The sequence below is a fragment of the Mustela lutreola genome, chromosome 9 (genome assembly GCF_030435805.1).
Source record: "Mustela lutreola isolate mMusLut2 chromosome 9, mMusLut2.pri, whole genome shotgun sequence".
NCBI lineage: Eukaryota > Metazoa > Chordata > Mammalia > Carnivora > Mustelidae > Mustela > Mustela lutreola.
Window position 1 is genome coordinate 84643789 of NC_081298.1, and position 25157 is coordinate 84668945.

General features: G+C 35.2%; 1 protein-coding gene across 5 annotated transcripts in view; it reads right to left on the bottom strand.

Annotated features, from left to right (window-relative positions):
• The window catches only part of USP34 (ubiquitin specific peptidase 34), a 249299-nt gene that overhangs the window by 25132 nt on the left and 199010 nt on the right, over positions 1-25157 (bottom strand). For all 5 annotated transcript variants that reach the window (XR_009357235.1, XM_059187767.1, XM_059187768.1 and 2 more), the window contains 16 exons: positions 23922-23975; positions 23711-23806; positions 19087-19151; positions 18917-18992; positions 18785-18832; positions 18616-18681; positions 15897-15977; positions 13890-13975; positions 13139-13307; positions 12960-13034; positions 11671-11822; positions 7904-7952; positions 7719-7823; positions 7590-7634; positions 6549-6653; positions 4561-4708 (listed from right to left, as the gene is read on the bottom strand). Coding sequence is in view for 4 of the 5 variants with exons in the window: in XM_059187767.1 (XP_059043750.1) it covers positions 4561-4708; positions 6549-6653; positions 7590-7634; positions 7719-7823; positions 7904-7952; positions 11671-11822; positions 12960-13034; positions 13139-13307; positions 13890-13975; positions 15897-15977; positions 18616-18681; positions 18785-18832; positions 18917-18992; positions 19087-19151; positions 23711-23806; positions 23922-23975 (1420 nt within the window). In the remaining variant the exon portion in view is untranslated. The remainder of the gene's footprint in view (positions 1-4560; positions 4709-6548; positions 6654-7589; positions 7635-7718; positions 7824-7903; positions 7953-11670; positions 11823-12959; positions 13035-13138; positions 13308-13889; positions 13976-15896; positions 15978-18615; positions 18682-18784; positions 18833-18916; positions 18993-19086; positions 19152-23710; positions 23807-23921; positions 23976-25157) is intronic.

The following is a 25157-nucleotide window of genomic DNA, read 5'->3' on the forward strand; positions in this document are numbered from 1 at the left end:
TCCACCTATTTATTTCATCTCTTCTTAGGAAATAATACGGTTTAATAGGAAGAACACGGCGTTTGGAGACAGAAGACCTATCTAAATAAGGCTCTCTAATGTGATAAAATCATTCAATGTATTAGCATCTTTTCTTTTTCCTTACAAAATAAGGGTAAGTTACTTTGTAATAATTTACAGATTAACAGTAAAATATACAGTTACAAAGAAGGAATGAGATTATATATGTATGTGTCAATTACAGAATATTAACTTTGGAAAAACCTTTAAAATCTTCTAGCTAAATCTGTACTTAAAAATTTTTTCACTTGAGTAGGGTTGACACATCATGTTATATTAGTTTCAGGTGTACAACATGGTGATTCAACTTCTCTATATGTTACGCTGTGCTTACCACAGTGTAGCTACCACTTATCACCACATAATACTATTACAGTATCATTGCTTATATTCCCTATATCTTTTATCCCCATAATTTATTCATTCCATAACTGGTCGCTTCTGGTTGACTTCCAATGCAAAGAAAGCATCCCTTCAACATACCTGGAAAATGTTATTAAGCATACAATTCTGAGAAGAAAATGACTCATTAGTTGAGTTCATTTGTAAAAATGGTGAGTGTGAGTGTATAAGGCACTGAGTAAGGTATTTTAAAAATATTTCATTTAATCCTCACAATCATTCTGGAAATAGGTGATGTTACATTGGAAAACCTGAATCTTGGAGAAACAAAGACCAAACACAGATAAAAGAGGCGGAGCTCAGATTTTGCCCTGGGAAATGATAACGATGATGATGACAATGACAATAATGATAATGACCCAAGAAGAATAACTAACATTTATCAAATGTTTATACTATTTAACACCATATCTTTGTTTAGCAGGCACTACTTTCATTATTCCCACTTTCACTTGGGCTGAAAACAGTAAGATTACACCCATGTTACACATCTTGAAACCCAGATGAGCTAATGCTCCTAAAATCACCACCACAGAGCCTACTCAAGGCCTCTAAAGCTTTAGTTTAACTCTTTTCAATACACCTACTAATTCTGTCTCCCACTATTCTACTTATAATTTGGTAACTTCCAATGTTCTGTTAAAGAAACTAAAGCTAGGGTTCCTAAAATTAGTTATAAGCTCTTTTACAGATTTTAAAGTAAACTTTGTGCACAATACTCCATTTCTAGATATTTTTTCACCTGTATGTTGCTCTGGTTAGACTCAATTTGGTTTATGTTTCCAATATACCTGGGATGGTATATTGCCATATATAGGTATATATAAGTACACCTGGCAGTTTCCTATTAAAACCTGGCATGTTGGGGTCATTCTGACCAATCTTTGTATAACCTGCTATGAAGAAAAGTAATTTGTAATTAGAAAAAATTTATTCAGTTTAAGTTACATACTTCTATCCCAATATTTTATTAGGAAAAATTTCAAATGCAATGAAAAGTTCAAAGCGCTCTATCCAAAGACCCACTTAAATTCAACAACTAACATTTAATTTTGTTTTATTATATACCAAACCATCTATTTATTTAAGAGCTATCTGCTTCTAAATAAAAAATAAGTTCTGCTTGGGAGATATATACTACTTCCAGGAAGGTCAATATGGAAGAACAGATGATTTTGCTAAAAACTGCTTGCTAACTACAGTACCTTCCATTTAGTTCTATACTACAGAGAACTTAGAACAAATCTACCTCCATTTCTATATGGCAACGGTTCAACTACTTTAAGACACTTATTTCTCTCTTTTTCTTTTTTTCTATAAACATTCTAATTCATTCCTTAAAGTTTTGTAAGATTTAATAGTATTTCTCAGTAGTTCTTCTATACATGTTACTATACTTCTTACTGTTATATTGATTCTATTCAAATATTTGGGCTATTTTTTCAAGTTACATTATGTAGAACATTTTCACATTACCATAGTATACGTATATTACAGGGTAATGCTATTTAAGCATCCATCTATTAGCTGACTTGCTTATACTGGAATTCTTGAAATGATACTACTGAATTTTAATAAGGCAAAGTATTTTGAAAGATCTCAGGTATGTATCATTAAACTGCTCTTCACAGGGTAATATTTACTTATAACTTCACCACAGTGTATGAGAATGCCATTTCCACAGTACTGTCATCAATATTAGATGTAACAGCTGGAAAACTATTTTTGTTGTTGTTGTTCAACACAGATTTTTTTTATTGTTTTATGGTCAGAGTCAGGACATGAATGCCAACCAGCATAGGTGTCAACACTCACAAATAACCCATTACTATGGGGTTACGTAAACTGGCAGGATAAATAAGCCTCTAAGTATCAATGCCAATCCATGTACCCACCAGGACAAGGTGTTTTTCCCAACTAAACTTTATTTTAGAGTAGGCAGAACAAACACAGTTCCCATACACTCTTCTCCCTCTTCTCCTATTATTAACATCTATTATTACTTAGTACAATTGTTTTAACTAAGGAAACAACACTGACATTACTTTTAACTAAACTCCGTACTTCAGATTTTATTAGTTTTGCCTTAATGTTCTTTTTTTTAATTTAAGATTTTATTTATTTGAGAAACAGAGAGAAGAGAGAGAGCAGGAGTGGAGAGAGGGGCAGAGGTGAGAGGGAGGAGACTCCCCACTGGGCAGGGAGCCCGACGTGAGGCTCAATCTCGACCCCTGGGATCATGATCTGAGCTGAAAGCAGATGCTTAACTGAGCCACCAACATACCCCATTCATGTTCTTTTATTTTGCCTCTAGGAGCCCATCTAGGATATATCACATTTAATCATCATGTCTCCTCCTTAAGCTCCTCTTGGCTGTGACAGTTTCTCAAACTCTCCTTGCATGTGGAAGTTTAAATAAGGAGTACTTGGGTCAGGTATTTTTGAAGAATGTCCCTCAAACTGAGTCTGTCTGATGTTTATACTTTTAGACTCAAATGATGGGTTTTGTAAGGGAGACCATACAGGCAAAGTGCACTTTACATCTTCTTACTATTGATCAGGGTATCATATTACTATTGATCTCACTTTACATATTATTATTGATCAGGGTATCAAGGGTACATGCTATCAACACACATCAGTGATATTAACCATTATAACCTGCCTGAGTTAATGTTTGTCAAAGTGCTTCACTTAAAGTTATGTCACCCACAAACTGTAACAAACTCTTAAACATAGAGAATGAACTGAGAGGATGGTGGAGGGAAGTGGGTGGGGGGTTAGCTATGGGGGATGGGTCTTAAGGAGGGCACGTGGTATGGTCAGCATTGGGTGTTTTATGTGATGAATCAATGAATCATCCTGAAACTAACACTGCACTGTCTATTAACTATAATGTGAACAAAAATTTGAAAGGAAAAAAGTTACATTCCCCATTCCCTACTCCTTGAAGAAGGTTCAGCTATCCCTCCTTGGGGAGGCAGATAGATGTACATAAATTATTTAGAATTCTTCTGTATAGGAAGTTTGCCTCTTCTCCATTTATTTATTTAATCATTTATCAATATGGACTCAGGTATTTATTTTATATTTGGGGGTATAATCCAGCACTTTGTTACTTATTTTTTTACTCAAGTTGTTTCAGCTTTAACCATTGGAAATTCTTTCAGTTTGGTTGTGTGTCCCTTTGACAATGCCCCACTATTTTGTTTTTCTTTCTGAGTACTTCTTTCTGGTCCTACAAGATGCTCCAGGCTCATCTTATATATTATCTGCCCAAGACCTAGAATCAGCCATTTCTTCAAAGAGCTATTACTTGTTTTATTGGAGAATGGTCTTTGGAAACATTGATCTGGGCGTATTCGATGTGCATGCTGGTACTGCAATATCCCTGATTCTACACCTTTCACAGTAGCAGCTAGGAAAAACAATTTTAATGATTAAATTTAATGATTAAAGAAATATTAAAGATATAATATTAAAGAAATATTAAATATTATAATATTAAAGAAATATTAAAAATTAACCATTTTAATTTTTGTTTCTTTGAATATTATCAAAGGAGAATATACTGTTAATTTATAAGCAATTTTCTAATCTGTAAAATACCTATTTTTCATATGAGTCCATCTGTCTTCCAAGATCTTTATTTCCTTCCAGCCTGCTTATGTAAAAGTGTTTATCATTTAACTCCCTATCTCATTGCATATTTTCTCTCAGTTTGTTCTATGCCTTTTTATTACTTTCCTCTTAGCCTTAAAGTTACTTTTAAGATAGGATTTTCTGATCCTTTACTCTCTTCACTTAATGCTGATCATGCTTTGTAATCTTAATCTATCAAGCAAGGAAATAAAAACGGTGGTGGTGGTGATGTCATCCAAGACAAAACAGTTTCTTATCCTTAAACACCCAAAGCACTGTAAACATTTGTAAAACACTGCCACTTCCAAACACTAATGTAACTTTGGTCTTTAAGAACAATATCTAAGAGCTTTTGTACCATACAACAATGGGCATTATTGTAATCACCTCATAAAACAAAACAAAAAAACAAAACTTGGAACAACAAATGGTTTAAGTTCTGAATATTTGACTTACAAGTCCTGACTCTAGGATAATTATGAGCCAAAAGAAACCTCTCGACCCAGTTTTCCATGTTCTGTAGGACCCAGCTGTGTGCCAGTTTATTTCGGGGTGTCTGTACTGCCAACCAATCCAAACACTGAGAAGGATTGTATTCAATTACCTAAAAATGAAATGGTAAGAACAGAATATAAAATGAACTAATTAAGGAGTTACTTTTTTACTTACTTTTGGTATATGCCATTAAACACTTAAAGCCAGAGTTTTTTGAAAAATAGAGCCTAAGAGAAATTTTGCTTATGTTTTCCTACATTTCTATTTTTTAAAATTTTTAATCAATTTTTTAAAAAGATTTTATTTATTTAATTGACAGACAGAGATCATAAGTAGGCAGAGAGGCAGGCAGAGAGAGAGAGGAAGGGAAGCAGGCTCCCTGCTGAGCAGATAGCCCGATGCAGGGCTCAATCCCAGGACCCTGAGACCATGACCTGAGCCGAAGGCAGAGGCTTAACCCACTGAGCCACCCAGGCACCCCTTAATTAATTTTTTTTAAGACAGGGAGCAGTGAGGGGCAAAAGGACCAGAAGAGAAAGAATCTTAAGCAAACTTCACACTGAGCACAGAGCCTGATGTGGGCTCGATCCTACAGCTGTGATATCATGACCTGAGCTGAAATCAAGAGCTGGATGCTTAACCAACTGAGCCACCCAGGTGCTCCTCTCCATTTTTTAAACTGCATTTACCAACAGGAAATATTAAGAAAAATCTGTCATTAGTTTACAAAATAAAATTTAAAATAGCCAAGGACTTTAACACAGAACTAATAAGAGAACCCACTTACTTTTTGGTTTTCTTAAATTTATAAATTTACTTCAAAGTGCTTCTAATCCTCTAAAGTTTCTCATCTTTATTTTTCTTACTGTGTGCCCAATCAATTTATTATTGCACGTGAGAATGAAAAGTAGTAACTGGATGCTGGGGAGATTTTTTTTTTTTAAAGATTTATTTATTTGACAGAGACAGAGAGAGAGGGAACACAAGCAGGGGGAGTGGGAGAGGAAGCAGGCTTCCTCCTGAGCAGGGAGCCCACTGTTGGGCTCAATTCCATGACCCCGGGATCATTACCTGACCATAAGGCAGATGCTTATTGACTGAGCCACCCAGGTGCCCTGAGGAGATTTTTTTTCATGGGATAAAGAAATCTTAGGAATCCAGATTTGGCTTTCAGGCCAGTTCCATACCCACTCATTTCTGTACTGTCTAGATGGTTTTAGGCTAAAATAGGTGAGTGGTTGTCAAAGATATCACAGGGCCCACAAAGCCTAAAATGCTTGCTAACTGACCAGTTGGAGAAAAAGTCTGCGGACCCCTGGTGTAGAGAGTTTTTCCCAACACTCACTAAAGAGAAACTGTGAACCCAGCAGTTACTCTGAAGGAAAGGACATGGTCGATATTTCCTGTACCATTTCTGTCAACTGCTGAAAACACTCAGCTTGTACTTCTAAAATTGTGTCACTCTTTTTTGAGGGGAAGGGAATGAAAACTCTAGACTGGCCAAAGACCTCTTTATTGACTCACAAGAGTCTTTAAACCTGTGGGAAATAAGACAAGAATTCTTTCTCCCTGCCAAGCCTCCTGACAAAAGCATGTCTTCTTCCCTCACTTGTGACCCACTAAAACCATTTTGGATTGCCCAAGTAAGAAGAAACTGTTACTTAAACTGGTAATGACTTTATTAGAAAAATAAAATTCTTGGGGTGCCTGGGTGGCTCAGTGGGTTAAAGCCTCTGCCTTTGGCTCAGGTCATGATCTCAGGGTCCTGGGATCAAGCCCCGCATCAGGCTCTCTGCTCAGTGGGGAGCCTGCTTCCTCCTCTCTCTCTGCCTGCTTCTCTGCCTATTTGTGATCTCCGTCTGTCAAATAAATAAATAAAATTAAAAAAAAAAAAAAAAAGAAAAAGAAAATTCTCAGAAAAATACGGAAACATCTATTGCAAGACTTACCTCCCAAATCCTCTGCAGAATGTAGGATGCAAAGGGAGGCATTCCTGGAGGTCCACCAGCAAACTCCATTAGCATAGTCAACAATTTAAAGAAAGGATTGGCTGCCTGTAAGACACATGCATAACTGTGTATTTCAATGTACTTGAACCCACCTGTTTCAGAAAAAAGAAACACGTACTCTTCTACACATCACATTTAAATCTGTGTTAGTTTAGCAGACCTCAGTACTCTTGCATATAAACTTGATCTATATGGAGCAGCAGGATCAACTTGGGATACAAAGTCAATGGCATGGACATCACATGTAACAGAAGGTAAGTATTTTTCTTGATATCGATTTGGAAAAAAACAAGCAAAACCTTTATTAATGAGACAACTGTATTCAGAGAATAATTTAGGTTAAAAGTTTCTTTTACCATCCCTTGATCTCTAAGGTGTAATTTTACATTAATATTTGACAAAGTATCATGTAACTATAACATTACCATTTTGTAAAAATACTTTTGGATAATACTGTATTATTATATTTTTCATCATTTTTTTTTGAAATTTTTTTTTTTTTTTAAACATTTTATTTGACAGACAGAATACAAGTAGGCAGAGAGGCAGGCAGAGAGAGAGAGAGGAAGGGAAGCAGGCTCCCTACTGAGCAGAGAGCCCGATGTGGGGCTCGATCCCAGGACTCTGGGATCATGACCTGAAGCCGAAGGCAGAGGCTTTACCCACTGAGCCACCCAGGCACCCCTATTTTTCATCATTCTTGAACACAGTTATGATACAGGCTTCAAATCAAACAACTTTAAAGCTTAGTCTCTATGTATTACTCCAATACATTGAACTTAGACCTAAAATTTGTATTTCACTGGGAAAATTATATTATAGTGAGATACAAAGAAGTAATTCAGCCTATTCAAGTTACATACTGAAAATTAAGCTGTGTTATGGGAGAAATCTTGATATGTTTTTTTCAAGAATAAGAAGAAAGGTTTATCTGAAAGCACTAGTAGTTTTAAAAACACAAATTAACTAAGGTGTACATACCTCAGGAGTCAACTTTGCTATTGATGTGAAAAGCATAGACACAATCTATTAAAAAAAAAAAAGGAAGATTTCAGAACATTCTTTTAAAAATTACCAAAAAGCTTTTTAAGACTGTTTCTCAGCACTTACATGTTCTGCTAGTCGATTATTGTATCGACAGAGGCTGAAAATCAGATTACAAGTTTGTCTTATATTGATGCCATCACGAATATGTTGAAACAAGAAGGGGAATCCCTGTTAAAAGTAAAAGTTGTTCATTTAAGAACCATTATTATTTGTGAGATGATCAAATCCTCTAATATACAAAGTATTACCTTTCCTCCTGTTAATGCTGCCATGTCAGTCTGTGATAATGTCAAATGCCTGAAAGGAAACATCAGTGGAAATAAGTTTTTCTTTACTCTGTGTTACTTTATAGCTATTTGCATCATGACACGCATCAAAACTGTCAGTTCAATTACAATTGTACCAAGCCACCAACACAAAATGATTTTTGAACTTTCTGCTAGCTAAACTTACTTGCTAGATATAGATCTCTCAATTTTTCAAGATTCTGGAATTGATAGATAGAAGCCCAAACCTACTTTATTTGCCATTTAATTAGCTCAATATTTTTGTGTATTATAAATACTAGGATGGGTCTGAGTTGTGGGTTTTTTTTTTTTGACATGAGACCCTTCAAAACAAAACAAACTTCTAGAGTTTCAGTTACCAGTTTACAATTTCTACATATTTCTTTACTATAGAAAATTTCAGATACATACAAAAATAGTAAGATAATGGAAGTATCCCATTGTTCAACTTTAAATTACTAATTCATGATCAGTCTTGTTTCATTTGTATCTCCCACTCACTCAATGTGGACTGTTCTGAAGCAGTTCTAGGTATTTTATCATTTAATCTAAAAATCTCTGCATGAATTTCTAACAGATAACATTTAAAACAAATAAACACACTATCATTATTCACACTTAAAATAAAACCACAACTCCTTACTATCAAACAATATCCAGTCAGTGTATGATTACCTCAAGTGTCTAAAAAAAATTTTTTTTTTTTAAAGATTTATTTATTTACTTGACAGAGAGAGATCACAAGTAGGCAGAGAGGCAGGCAGAGAGAGAGAGAGGAGGAAGCAGGCTCCCTGCTGAGCAGAGAGCCCGATGCGGGACTCGATCCCAGGACCCTGAGATCATGACCCGAGCCGAAGGCAGCGGCCCAACCCACTGAGCCACCGAGGCGCCCCTCTAAAAAATTTTTTAATAATTTGTTGGCTCAAGATCCAAATAAAGTCCTCTGTTGCAAGTGGTTGAAATGTCTTTTAAGTATCTTACAGACTACTGGTTTTCCCTCCAATTTTGTTTTTATCTTGCAATTTATGAGTTGAAGCAAGTAGGTGGTTTGTCCTGAAGAACTTCCCACATTTCCACTTTGCTGATTGTATCCTTGTGGCGTTGCTTTAACCTGTTCCTTTGTCCTTATATTTCCTATAAACTGGCAGTTTAGATCTAGAGACTTGATCATATCTAGGTTTGATCTTCTTAATCAAGCATGCTTTATAGGTGGTGGTATTGACTTTCTTCAAGAGGCACACAATGAAAGGTTGTCTTTTTGTAATATTTTCAGTCAATGATGATCATCTCCTAGATCCATTACTTCATTTGGGGTACAAAATACAGATATTCTGATTTCAGCATTACTTGCTTGTTCATTAGCTCAAACACCTCCAAGATGGTGAGCTTCCTCTCATTTACCACTTGTTTGCCATGAGGTAATTCTTGCTGGTAAGATGAATGCTTGTTATCATTCCTTTATTACTAAGTTTCCAAAATTATGATTTGGTTTTCTAATATACTCCAAAGGTTACCAGTAAGTAGTTCGTTTGTTTGTTTTTAGATACCATTACGAACTCATGGATTTAAATATCTGTGATGTATTTTAGTCCTCTTGTAGTTATTCTATTACTGATGCTCAGGGTTGTCCAATCTATGACCAGAAGGAACATCCATAAATTGGTTCCTGCCCTTTTAACATATCTCAATAGTGTTTGATAGCCTCTGTTTTCCAAAAGGACAAAGTGTTTTAGACTTCCCATTCATTTCTTGCCCAAGACCTTTAATTGGCCATTTTTTCAAGGAACCCTGATTTTCTTCCGTAAGAAATGATATCTAGGGACTACAATACTGATGCCAGCGGCACTCACTGATTCTGAGTTGGGTCGGATTTCTAAGCCTTTTCAGAAAATGGAAGTACAGAAGACATTTTTTGTTTGCTTAAAGACAAAATACACCACAAACTCTACTGGTATTTCCAAACTCAAATTTAGTTTTAAAGAACTTACATAAAAACCCTACAATTTTGTATTTGTATTTCTTTCGTCTCTGGCTGAAAATCTTGGTTTCTAATGACATTAACAGTTACTTATTTGCTTTATTCTATGATATATGCTAGTTTCTGGATAATAATCACAATTACACTATGAACAATATACTTAGTAGAACAGTTTAGGATAGTTTTACAATTATTTTTGTCCTTCATGTACAACTAGGAATTTACAGTTAAATTAGTGTGTTCTAAAGGTCATTTTAGTGAATTCCTTTCCAGGTGTTATGCCACCAGGTCAAAATATAATTCATTTATTTCAGTCTGCTTTTAATTTTTAGGGATTGCATTTTATTAATTTACTTATTATATAAAACATTTACATGATTACAAGTTAAATCTAGAAAACAAAAACAATATATACTCAAAGTCAAGCTTTCATTTTTGTCTTTTCCAGCAGTTTGTTTTTCCCTCCCCCAAACACAGGAAAACTTTTTTTTTTTTAAGTTTTGATTTAGTCTTCCATTTAAAAAAATACAGTCAATTCTTGCTATTGGTAGTACTTAAGTTCTATAAAATGCTGCAAACACCGAATTAGTGATTAATGAATCATTGCTCATAAGAGAAATACAGGGTTAGGTTCTTGTGAGCCTCTGGCCAACATTTTCTTCAACCAATCAATAGGTTACCTTGTTTTATGTGTGTTTCTGTTTCTGTTCTGACTTCATTAGCACTGAAGTCACAGCAAATACTAGTATTAACTCATACCTGAATGAAGCCTATCTAATGTGCATTTTCTTGTTAAGGCACATTATGGCCTTCTTGAGCTTAGGAGCTCTACGTAGCACTTAGCACTATACTGGGGAGCAATTTTAAACACTAAGTCACCAACAAAAAGTACAAATGTGAAAAACATGGCAGCAACCATGAAAAGGAGATTTGTTTACAATATGAGAAGTGAAACAAGGAGTCACAGTCACCCTGTTTGACCTTGGCTTAGGAGGAAGGTATGTGTCAGGTAACTCAGATTTTTTTGCCACTCTGCACATGGACATCTGCAGTCCACAAATGACTGCAAAGGAGCCATGAGTACTAACTTCGGGACTGTAATAAATCCCAGCAAGTAAGCACATTTGTAAACAGTAGATCCAAAATGAGGAATACTGAAAATTGAGTTTACATGCTTTCAATCTCTGCATCCCTCCCCCGCCCCCACACAGCTCCCCTTCCTCAAAAGGTACCATACTATACATACTTTTCTCCACCTTGCTTTTTTTACTTGGTAATATTTAATCCTAAAGATCTCTTCATGGTAGTACAGATACATTCCATACTTCTTTTTTTCAGTAATAGAGTATTCTATTGAGTGGATGCCTGCTTTTTTCAACTAAAGCCCTCTTTTTAAATATTTCCAGTCTTTTACTCTTTTTAACTAAATGCTTCAATAAATATCCTTGCATATACATCTTTCTGTATTTAGGGAACAGGCTTCTAGAAGTAGTGTTGCCAGGTTAAAGGATGAATGCACATATAATTTTGCTAAATATTTTACTGTATATTTCTTCAACGTATATTTCTAACATGACTCAGAGGTACAAAGTCATCTGATACAAAGGACTGAAATACTTATGCCACAAGAGTTCATAAATCATGGTATTATTTAAAAGGAATTATGTAACAAAAGTTAGTGGTAAAACAATTTGGTAAAAGGAGTAAAATCAAACATGCTTTAACCATTTTGAATGTTGAAACATTTCACCTTTCTGAGCGAGACTGTTCAACCAACAGAGCAACTAAAGCTATCATTTTTTCCAGGGCAGCAGGCCTGTATTTTTCTTCTGCCAGAGAAAGAATATCTTCTTCCTCCTCCTCTTCTTCCCCCTCTTCCTCTGACAACACTTCAACTTGAGGCTAGAATAAAATGTTGAAACTAATACATTAAAACTGAATTATCTTGAGAGAAAATAATTTGACTATTCTATAAAATAGTCAGGTGGTAGCAGGAGCATGTATCATAAAGAACCACTCAAAGGCCTAACCCTGACTTTTAAGAGTTAAGCAATATTCTGGATAATTTTAGACATAGTAAGCAGAACTATAAAGAACAATGATTCTCAATACTGTAACTATTTTTACCTCACTTACAAGGATAGATCTTTTAATAATTTTTTTTCTTATAGACAAGCCCCTTGGAAGATAAATCAGGACCAAATTTTACATGAGTATGATAAAACAGTATTTCCTATTAAATAAAAATGTCAGTTACACAAATTAAAGAATCCTTATCTGCAGTGTTCAGATAATCCAAATAGCAAGTCTTCCAAAGACTTCCATTTCTTTGAAATTCAAGAGACTGAAATGATTTTATGATTTAACAAAGCAAAAGAAGAGCAGTCTAAACAAGTAGCCATATAGGCAGGTATCAGACAGTAAAAGTCCATATTCTGAGAAGCATTACAGAATAATGGTTAACAGTGTAGCTCAGGAATCTGACCAAAGATCAAAGCCCAACTCACTGTGATCTAAAACAAGTTAACTTCTTTATGCCTCAAGTTCCTGATCTGTAAAATGGAGGTAACAACAGTACTTACTACATCTTAGGGTTGCAATAGGGTTAAGTAAGATAGCATAAATAGAGCAAAAGCCAACGTGGTCATTAAAGTCAACACAAAGTTCATGTCATGCTTCAATACTATGAATAGACCAAGCTACTTAAGTTTTTGGAAACTCAACAGCAAGGGTTTAAAAATATGACCATCAGAAATGTTCACTGAAACAACATGCTACTGATATGACCCCAAAGTAGGTGGTAGCCATTCTGCCTAAATTCATTTGCTTTGTTCCAGGGCTTTGCCGATGAAATTTATCATTTGATTATTTCTTCTCTCGCTGTATCATTAAAAATACCAACCAAATTCAGACACTTAAAATGATCTAATGCCAGGCTAGAAGGGATTTTAAAGCATTCTAATATCTAATGACCTTCCATGATACAAACTTGAAAACATGGTCCCCTAAATCCCCAATATGAGAGGGAACTATACTTACATTTTCTGGCCCTTTGGTTCCCATGTAAAAATGAACCATTGTAGATATGGCTTGCAGTGAAAGCAAAAACTGGCTCTAAAAATAAAAACATTGATTTAAAAATAGAAAATAAAAACAACTGAGTTTTAAATACTGAAAATAGGTACATAATCCCAGAAATAAACAAAATACAGCCTTACCTCTTCTTCACCCATTTTGGCAAATTCATAAAGGAAGGCAAAATACTCTGTAAGATGTTTACTGTGAGGTTTTACACCATGTTCCATAATTAATAACAGAGTTCTCACAAATCGAGTGACACATGAACGACCACCAATATCTTCTACTGAGGCATCCATATCATCCGACCTGAAGATACAATTTAATATATCTTAGAGACAGTATGAAGTCTGGAGATAGATATTCTGGGAGGAGAAATATTTTTAAAAACCTAAATTTATCTCTCTCATCTTTGTAATAGTGAGTACCAACTGCAATAATGTAAGTAGATAGATTCAAATTACGGTGTCTGGCTGAATCAATCCAAACAAAAAGACTAAGTCATTAAGTTATCTGTAGACGAATCTGAAGATGCACTTAATTAAAAATAAAAAGTATTATGTTCTCTTCTTGATTGTATTCTTACATATTTTTAAATTAAAAAAAAAACACACAAAACGTTCTTTTAAGATTTTATTTATTTATTTGAGAGAGAGAGCATGAGCGTGGCAGGAGGGGCAGAGGGAGAGGGAGAAGCAGACTTACCACTGAGTAGGGAACCTGACATAGGGATCAATCCCAGGACCATGGGATCATGACCTGAGCCGAAGGCAGCTGCTTAACCAACTAAGCCACCTACCATGCCCTGAACCTAAATATTTCAATGTGGGTATTTAAAATACTCTAGGAAGCTGATTAAAAAGCTTAAAATGCTAAAAAGTTATTTCTTACCCATCTTCCATTCCTGGCTGTAGATAAAGATGAGCGTGCACAGGTCTGAGTCTCTGAATCACATGGATACACAAACGCTGAAACATCTGCAAATGAAAGTTATAACAACCTAAGAGCCTGAACAAAGGTAACAAAGTTACTGAAAAATTAACAGGTTTCAAAATTCTCTGCACCCATTTCTGTTTTCCCCATGGATTATCTTTTGCCAGAAGTCAATGATTAGGAGAAGGAAATAGGATTTAAGTTTGTTCAAAAAAACCCACATGGGTTAAAAAGGGTTGGGGATTCTCTAATTAAGATATACAAGTGGCCAGTAAGCAAATGAAAAGATGTTCACCATCACTAATTATTAGGGAAATGCAGACCAAAACCACAATAACATACTACTTCACATTCATCAGGATAGTTAAAATCAAAAAGACAGTAAGAAATGCTAAAGAAGACGTAGTGAAAATAGAAATGCTCATAGATTGCTGCTGGTGGGGATGTAAACTAGTGGAGATGCCATGAAAAAGTTTGTAATTCCTAGAATGTCTCAGGACTTCTACTCTCAGGTAAAAGAACTAAAAATATATGTCCACACAAGTATTTGTGCACTCATGTTCAGAGCAGCATTATTCAAAATAGCCAAAAAGCGAAAACATCTCAAATGCTCACTGACTGCTGAATGGATAAACAATAATTGCTATATCCATTCAATGGAATTAATTTAGCAATAAAAAGAAAGAACAGAAACACACCACAACATGGATAAACCATGAAAATATTGCTCAAATAAGCTGATCACAAAAGATCACAGAGTGTGTGACTCCATTTATCTTTTAATAAAGATTTAAAATTTTTTTTATAGTTTTGTTTGTTTTGTTTTTAAGATTTAAATTTTTTGAGGGAGCCAGCAAGACAGCCTGAGCTGGAGGAAAAGGCAGAGGGAGAGGGGCAAGCAGACTTCCCGTTGAGCAGGCAGTTTGATTCCAGGACCCAGGGATCCTGGGATGCTTAGCATCCCTGAGATGCTTAACTGACTGAGCCTTTCAGGCACCCCTCCATTTATCATTAAATACGCAAATCCAGGGCACCTGGGTGGCTCAGTGGGTTAAGCCACTGCCTTCGGCTCAGGTCATGATCTCAGGGTCCTGGGATCGAAGCCCGCATCGGGCTCTCTGCTTAGCAGGGAGCCTGCTTCCTCCTCTCTCTCTGCCTGCTTCTCCGTCTACTTGTGATTTCTGCCTGTCAAATAAATAAATAAAATCTTTAAAAATAAATAAATAAATAAATAAATAAATGCGCAAATCCATAGAGCCAAAAAGTTGATTAGCAGGTGCATAGTGGCTGGAAAGAAGGGACAGGATAAAATTGGGAGTCACTGTTAATAGGTATGGAATGTCTCTTAGCAGTGTTACAAAATTAGATGACAGTTGCACAGTTTGGGGATATACGAAAAGCCACTAAATTTTATATTCTGTATGGTTTTGATGAATTAGATGGTGTAAGAGTTATATCTCAGGAATAACTGAAAAGTGGCCTTTTCATATTAAATTTTTAGTTCTGTGTCATAAGTGAATATAAAGTAATATTTACAATTTTGTCTAACTTTTCCAGAGATTTAAGGAAAACAAACTGATTCATGTGACAGTTCAGAATCTTTCACAGAAATGTTACATACTGTTCATTTAATTTTCAAGGCCACTACAGTACCCTACCATGGTTAGACTATCTAAAATTCTAAAAAGCATTAGTACAACTCATAAAGCAGTGATAACAGGATCTGAGAGAATAGGCACTTACACTTATCTTCCTATAACTAGGAAATGTTAACAATTTTAATCACTTGGTTGAAAAGACAGCTGATTTCCTACAAGAAGCTGATGAAATGGTAGCAAAATGATTTTTATGGTAGAGGTTAATCTTTTCAAAACTACCTTCAATGCTGGGTTAAAATATAGTCACAGGTAAATTTAGGATTATTAACTTGAAAGCCATTTCTTTTTCAATCAAATTTCTTCTTACCTGTCTCACAATTTGATTAGGGCACTTAATTAGTATCTGCATTGGCCACCAGTCATCATCAGCCATACGGTCCAAAAACCACTGTAAAAAAAAATAGTGTGATATTAACCTTCAACCAATACTTGTTGAACTTAAAAAAAAAAAGTCACACAAGGATTTCATTTCTAGTCTATGTTTCAATTATTTTAAATTCTTACCAAAACAGATTCTTCCATTGTTTTAAAAGTCTAAAACTCTAGGAATGCAAGGGTGGCTCAGTTGGTTAGGCATCCAACTCCTGCTTTCAGTTTAGGTCATGATCTGAGGGTCATGTGATAGAGCCCTGAGTTGGGCTCCATGCTCAGTGGGGAGTCTGCTTGATTTTCTCTCTCTCTCCCTCTGCCCCTCCCCCACTGCTCATGGGCATGCTCTCTCTAAAGTAAATAAATAAATCTTAAAAAAAAATTATTTTTTAAAGTCTGAAATTCTGAAATGCCTAAAGTCATAAGCAGGGTCACCTGATTACAGAATTCCATGAATGCCATTTACATCACAGTGTAAACCTGCATGAAGGCAACCTGCACTGCTTAACATTATAAAATGGAATACTATTTTCCTCTTAATCCTCACAGATACTACACTGCAGAACCTTTTGTTCCTATTAATATATGATCTGAGTATTATTTATTTTGTTTACAAAGAATTATGCTCTCTTAATAACAAAAAACATCCCTCCCCCTATTTTTCTGAGAGCGAGAGAACAGTGGGGGAGAACCAAGAGGGAAAGAGAATATTCAGCAGGCTTCATGCCCAGTGCAGAGTTGACACTATCACAACCCTGACATCATGACCTGAGCTAAAATCAAGAGTCAGATGCTTAATCCACTGAGCCACCCAGATGCCCTCAGAAGTACCCTTTATGCTAAAACAATTTCCTACTGATTTCAAGATAGCTTTTAATCACATATTTAATGCCTATATTGAATGTTACTGTCTATGTGCATATACATAATTATTGACAACTGCAGAGAATTTTAACTCCTTGAGAGAGTTCTGGAGGCCAATACTTAGTTAAAAAAAACAAAAACAAAAACAAAACAAAACAAAAACCCTGAAGTAGCTATAAACAAAAAAACAGAAAACAAAACAAATGATGACCTAATCAATATTCTGGATCTATTGAACTGCCTTAAAAAAAAAAAAATCACGAAGGGGGAGGAGAATAGAGGAACTTGTTAACTAACATCAGGAGGATATAATCAGTCAAAGCAAGCATGTGGAGAATTATGCAGATCAAATGACAAAGTAGCAAAGAGAGAGAATAAAGTAACTGTTACAGATGAAAGGTGATTTATAAGACAAAAGCAAAATGTAGTCCTTGTTTGAATACAATTCAAAGAAGCCAACTGAAAAAAACATTTTTTAGGCAGTTAGTAAAAAGTGAACACAAAATGAATACTGGATGATGTTAAGGAACCACTTCTAATTTTACAAGAAGTAAATTAAGTCATGGAGATATATATATATATATATATATATATATATATATATATATATATATATATATTTAGAGAGAGAGAGAGAGAGAGGTCTCTATTTTTTTTTAAAGTTCTCATTTATTAAAGATACATACTTAGTATTTATGGGTGTATGATATGCTATGTGGGTTTGCTGAAAACAGGCATGGGGGACAGCAACAGATTAAAGCAAAACAATGTTACTGTTTGTTGAAATAAGGTTACAGGTACCTGATCTTCCTACTTTATTAAAATATTTATTATAAAGTTTTAAAAAATTATAGTCTTCTGTTTAAAGTCTACAATAATTAGATCCTCTAATTCCATTGCTCCATGGCATAATCAGATAACCTTCTATATAAGAAAAAGATCTTCAACTAATTTCATCTATTGCACACTATGTTGTAATCTCCCACCTCTGGAAATTTTTAAGACTTGCATTCTTAGAAAGGCTTACACCACATTTGGAAGCTAATAAAAAAATGATAAAATGATATTAAGGTGGCAATAGGGTTAAGTGATCATTACCTGTGAGCAGACTATCCTTAGGGATGTATTATTATAGGGATGTATTAGAACATAATATGGAAGATAAAACTGGACACAAAATGATATACTGGGATATATGCATTATTATCTTGGAGGAAAAAGGAAGATATCCATTTTCAAGTATTTTCTGATAATATTCAAAATTAATTAAGAAATATCCGATCCAGGGGCACCTGGGTGGCTCAGGGGGTTAAGCCTCTGCCTTCGGCTCAGGTCATGATCTCAGGGTCCTGGGATCCAGCCCCACATTGGGAATCTCTGCTCAGCAGGGAGCCTGCTTCCCTCCCTCTCTCTGCCTGCCTCTCTGCCTACTTGTGATATCTGTCTGTCAAATAAATAGATAAAATCTTAAAAAAAAAAAAGAAAGAAAGAAAGAAAGAAACAAAGAAATATCTGATCCAGTCTTTTGAACTTCCTGTATTTTTCTAACAGACTGGGGGGAGGGGAGGCACCCAAGGATTTTTAAGTAACTTAAAAATCAATTATTTCATCAGCGTAATGGCTAGGACATAAATTATAACCTTCTCAGTTGTTAAGTAATTTGGGGAACTTACACTGGGATCCCTATCATTTATTACACAATACTTTTGCTATAGCATCTTATGAATAAAAGAAAACAAAACAAAAAAGTGCATCTTAAGCTATACATTATTTGTTGGATTATTTCACCTTACCTCACAAGCTGCTTGACTATTATTAAATTGTTTGGTCAACAGTTCAATCCACTGAAGCATTGTGGGCTAAAAAAAAGAAAGAAGTCATTTAAGGCATGGACTTCAAGCTGAAGATAAAGAAAACCAAAAGCTATCTGCTAAATGACACAAAATTTTATGAAACACATACCTTTTCTTTTGAATGTATAAATGTCTCTAGGACAAAGGAGGTGCTGAGCTGGAAGAAAACATTAAGCAAAAAATTTTTAATTACTTTAAAGTAGTCAATTTTGAAAAAAACTATCTACGGCTTATATATTACCTTTGCTGTCATTAGGGACACAGCTTTAGGATCTGGTAATGTACTGGGAATACAACTACATAACTGCCACATAAACCTAGAATTTAAAAATAGTAAGTTACATATCTTACAGAATAAGATTTGCTTTAAATGTGTAAGAAAAAAATCTATTATAAGTTTATCAAACTTACCCAAAATACGTATGTTCAAAAATGTTTTTGTCTTGAAGAAACTGCATGTTATCATGCCAAATCCACTGAAGAAAAAGAAAATGGTAACATTAGATATCAGAAAGCATTTGCTTCATTACATTTTACCAGTAATTTTTAAGAAAAAAAGATTTGCTCTAAAAGAAACAAGCAAAAAAAAACCCCCAAAAATAAAAGCACTTAAAATTCATGTTGATTTTCTTTCTAGTTATGTGGAATGCAAAAATAGTTATTAAGCCTGCTCCAATTTATCATTATGTATCTGGCTACCTCAAACAATCACAGTTCTTTAAAAATACAATTATCAAGATTCTGTAAGAACTCTGAAATCCCATCTAAAGAACAAATACATAAATGGAGTAAAATTATGAGTTCCATTTTGATAATAACAGATTATGAGAAAGGTTTATGTTCGAAAACTGGCAAAATGAAAACAATTCAGATTGGCAGACCTAAGTCAGGTGATTTCCTTGTTTATTCTTTTGTTTTTTTGTTTTTTAAGCATGAGAGATGGTAGGGTTAGAGCGAGAAGCAGATTCCCCCACCGATGAGTGGGGAGCCTGATGAGGGGCTTGATCCTGCGACTCCAGAATTATGACCTGAGCTGGAGGCAGACACCTAAACAACTGGGCCACCCAGGCGCCCCTCCTTGTATATTCTGTCACAATTATGAACAAATATATTTTTTGAAGATTTTATTTATTTATTTGACAGACAGAGATCACAGGCAGGCAGAGAGAGAGGAAGGGATGCAGGCTCCCTGCTGAGCAGAGAGCCCGATGCAGGGTTTGATCCCAGGACCCTGAGATCATGACCTGAGCTGAAGGCAGAGGCTTTAACCCACTGAGCCACCCAGGTGCCCCACAAAGATTATTATTATTATTTTTTAAAGATTTTATTTATTTATTTGTCAGAGAGAGACAGCAAGCAAGCACAGGCAGACAGAGTGGCAGGCAGAGTCAGAGGGAGAAGCAGGCTTCCTACCGAGCAAGGAGCCCGATGTGGGACTCGATCCCACGACACTGGGATCATGACCTGAACTGAAGGCATCTGCTTAACCAACTGAGCCATCCAGGCGTCCCCAAAGATTATTTCTAACATGAGTCTTACATACCTGCTCTGCTAATTTTAGTTTTGTGTTTAGCTCCCTGTACCCTAAACATGCTCTAAGTTAGTGTTTGTTCCATAAAATTATCTTTATCTGGAACAAATTTGTGTTCTGAGTACTGTTATTACTGCCTGTGTTTATCTCCTAAAGATTTTCAGCTACCTCTTCTTGCCTCCCAGCCCACTCTTCCCATCCAGCACCAGGTCTTGAATTCATATTTTAGGGCTCCTGCTCCACATTGGTACAGACCTACTCACTGAACAGACTGCTTCAGAGTTCTTGGTCCTCTAGCATTTCTATGCACACTGCCTTCTAGAAAGCTGTAGCCTAAAGAAGAGTTTGAGAGCGTTTACCTCATCAGTGCTTTTTCATAGCAATGAAGCTCCATTCCAAGGTTCTTACTCCTAGCCATGAGCTCAGCTCTAGATCCTGTGTCATAATTTTTATCCCCTTTATGTCTCAAGAACTCTCCACCCCCATTATCTGATTTGGGCCTAAAGCCTGGTAATCCTGTGGTTTCCACCAGACCCACTGCTTTCATTTCTGTTCTATGGAATTATTTATCTTGTTTTTTGACGATCCTTTTTACGTTTTATCAATACAACATATGTGGAGCCATGTGGGTGTGTCTAAGTCTAGAATTATTGTACTACAGGTATTTTCCATACACCTCTTCAACTTCATCTTGGACATTTCCTTGCACTTACTAATCATCACAGCCCCAGAGGTCATTGTTCAGCTTCTAAAACATGCCAATACCCTATATCTTTACTAAAGGAATTTGTCATAATATCTCTTTGCCTGGAATATTCTTCACATGATTAAGTCTTTGGTACCTTTCAAGTCTCAGTTTAAGCTTACTCTGAATTATTTCCTAATCACTTTCCCCAGAAATTCCAATCAACTACCCTTTCTGAGCATTTTGTTTTATCCACAACAGTCATTACAATTTATAATGTTTGTTTACTTACTAAATTTTAAGGTTCTGGGACGCATGGTTGGTTCAGCTGGTTAAGCATCCAACTCTTGATTTCAGCTTAGGTCATGATCTTGGGGTCATGAGATCAAGTCCTGAGTAGGGCCCCACACTCAGTGGGGGGTCTATGTGCAATTCTCTCTCCCTCTCCATCTACCCCCATCTCCCTAAAATCAATCAATAAACTCTTTAAAAATAAATTTTATGGTTTTAAACTTCCTATTTACTCTTTGGGAAGTCTGCTACTAGCTATATTTCAACTGCACAAATCTAAAGGACCAGATTCTAGTTTATACCTAAAATCTGTGTTAATATTAAATAACAGTATTATCACACTTTAACATTTTATTAAAATGTATATTCAGGCAAATTCATTCTTCAATAAGCTAAAACAATTATAAGAAAAAAACAAAACAAAACAGGGCGCCTGGGTGGCTCAGTGGGTTAAGTTGCTGCCTTCGGCTCGGGTCATGATCTCAGGGTCCTGGGATCAAGTCCCGCATCGGGCTCTCTGCTCAGCAGGGAGCCTGCTTCCTCCTCTCTCTCTCTGCCTGCCTCTCTGCCTACTTGTGATCTCTGTCAAATAAATAAATAAAATCTTAAAAAAAAACAACAACAGGTGGCTTAGGTCTGCAATCAAGAATATTCTAGGGATGCTTGGGTGGCTCAGTTGTTTAAGCATCTGCCTTGAGCTCAGGTCATGATCCCAGGACCCTGGGATTGAGCCTCACATCAGGCTCCTTGCTCAGCGGGGAGCCTGCTTCTCCCTTTGTGTACTCCTCCCGCTTCTGTGTTCGCTCTCTGACAAATAAGTAAACAAAAATCTTAAAAAAAAAGAAGGAAAGGAGGAGGAGGAGGAGGAAGAGGAGGAGGAGGAGGAGGAAGAGGAAGAAGAAGAAGAAGGAGCACCTGGGTGGCTCAATTGTTAGGAGTCTGCCTTCAACTCTGGTCATGATCCCGGGACAGGATCAAGCCCCAAATTGGGCTCCTTGCTCAGCAGGAAGCCTGCTTCTCCCTCTCCCACGCCCCTTCTTGTGTTCCCTCTCTCACTATCAAATAAATAAATAAATAATTTTAAAAAATATTCTAACGTGGTTCAATTTGTTTTTCTTGCTGTAGTAGAACAAATGTCTGGGATTTCCTTTTGTCGCAATATAAATCAGTGGTTCTCAAAAGAACAGTTCAGAGACCTGTGGGGATGGGTGCCTACAACCGTTTTAGAGTATATATAAGATCAAAACCATCTCCTTAGTAATATGATGAGGGTATCTGCCCTTTTTTACTTTCATTCCCTCCTGTGCATACAATGGAGTTTTCCAGAGGCTAAATGATGAATGAAATCACAACAGAGCAAATGCAAAAAGCTATTATGAGACTCTAGTTGTCATCTATTAAATCAGATATTAAAAAGATCTGTAAACATCTTTAAAAGTTTTGCAAACAGACACACTTTTCTCACTAAATGGTTTTGTTCTGAAAAATTTTTCTTCATAAAATGGTGTTTATATTAGCATGTCATTAATTTCGTTATCTTTAAATAAATTAATATAAATTTAAAAAATTTTAAATACTAATATGGCAACTACTGATAGATATAACCACACTGAAATTAATATACTAAAAACTAATGTTCTCATTATTTTTTAAGAATATAAAAGAATACTGAGAATAGGGGTTTCAGAATCATTAATGTAAAGAATATACATCATTAAAGTTTTACTTAAAATTTCGTTTTACTTCACAAGTGGGCTGGGTTGTCATTAAACACTGTTGTGTCCTTATCGAGAGTAAGAAATCTAGAGAACACTTAATTTTGCTGGTAAATCCAATTCAAGGGTTTAAAAAATGATAATATTCTTGGTTTTTTTTGTCACTAATATTCTGGGAGGTCAAGACACCAGTTAAGAGTACTTGTTTGGGGACCAAAATCCACTCGGTTTTAAGACTCAACCACATCAGTGCAAATATTAATCAATCAATTAGACAGTAAAAGCTGAATTGTCTAGATGGAAAAGTATATTTTTATCATGAAGATTTATACATTTTGGCTGAGTTTATAACACTGATAAATGTAGAGTTGTGAATACATTTTATAGTTCTTAAAAAGACATTAAAGTAACATCATGAAACAAAGCCTAATTACTATAAACAAGACACATTTTAAACATTTAATACATATTTTAAATGCATTTCAAATACATGGTATTTCTATGTAACATGAAGCAAAGAACAACAGTCATCATCCAATCCAAGAATATTACCATACATACAAGTTACTTAATGAGCTTGCTCCTATTCCATCAACCATATTACTTATTTTTCTTTCATGTTACTAATAATTATTTTCTGGTCACTCTACCTGTACCTGTCCTATGAGAGTATTATCAAGACTATTTACAAATAGTGTTAAGGTCTACCCGGGATTATAAATCCTAACATTGTCATAGCCTGGTCCAGTAGTCCTTTTACTCTCATTAATACTTAACATGCTTTTAAATTGCTTAAGTTAAATTAAATTATACCTCTAGTAACTCTGATGACACATCAAATTTGAATTCTTTGCCATTTTCTTCCTCTGGTTCCATGCGTTTGTAGAACAGCATATATGCACTGTGTGTCTTTAAGAGGCAAAGAATAAAAAAGGTATATTTTCATTTTGATAAAGTATAACTATAAAATGAGGTAACATGGAAGAAAGAAAACAATGTAAATTATATGTAAAAAAATGATTACCTTTTCAAAGGAGAAATCCATAAATTTATCTGTAACAGAATCATAGGTCTTGGTCTGTTAAAAAAAATAAAAGTTTTCATTCTTTAAAAAATTATTTATATTTATCTCAGTTGTATTTATATTTAAAATAGTTCATAAACAGCTAGTTTATTCTTTATAAAAAATCCCTGACAGAAGTTCTTGGCTAAGAGTAGAGTTAACCCTTGAAAAACAAGGTGTAAACTACACAGGTCCACTTACAGGCAGATTTTTTCCCCCAATAATACAACACTATACTGTAAACATATTTTCCTTATGATTTTAAAAGATTTATTTATTTACTTTAAAGAGAGAAAAAGTGAGTGGGGAGGAGAGGCAGGAGAGGGAGAGAATCTCAGGCAGACTTCCCTATGAGCACAGACCCAACGACATGGGGCATGATCTCACAACCCTAAGACCATTGTCTGAGCCAAAATAGTCAGATGCCCAACTGACTTGTCACCCAGGTGCCTCTCCTTATGATTTTAACAACATTTTCTTTTCTCTAGTTTATTTTAAGAATACAGTATGTAATAAGTGTAACATACAGAATACATATTGATTTGAGTGTTCATGTTATCAATAAGGCTTCTGATTAACAGTCAAAAGTTATACTTGGATTTTCAACTGTGTGGGGGCCTGGCATATTTAACTCCCACATAGTTTAAGGGTCAACTGTAACTAAAAACAAATATTCAAAGTATTTTTAAAGATACTTTACCATAAAACATATAAAGGATATAATAAAACATACTTGCAATTTAATAACTACCTTTTAAGAGAAAAGCTTTGCAAAGTTTACTTTTTTTTTTTTGAGGAAATATCCCAGAAATAACATCAAGAGATGCAACAGGTTTAATTATGGCATCAGTAATTTATTACTCCCTTTTTCTACCCATTTCTGAAGTGTTAGCAATTTGCTTACTTCTCCTTTTCTATTTAAAGTAGTACATGAGAGCACCAAAAAGCAATAAGGAAGTCCTACATTAAAATCCACAATGTGAACTGTGATTTCACAACAGACATGACTATTAAAGTGAAAAATAACTTCATTTGGACTTACCTGTGAAATGGAAATGACTATTTAATGCTTGACTTATAAGAATCAAAACAGTACTTTAAAACTGTTTTCAGAACACTAGTATTTGGATAAAATGCCTATGAAGTACAATTATTATAATTACATTATAATAATACTAGTCCAGGGCGCCTGGGTGG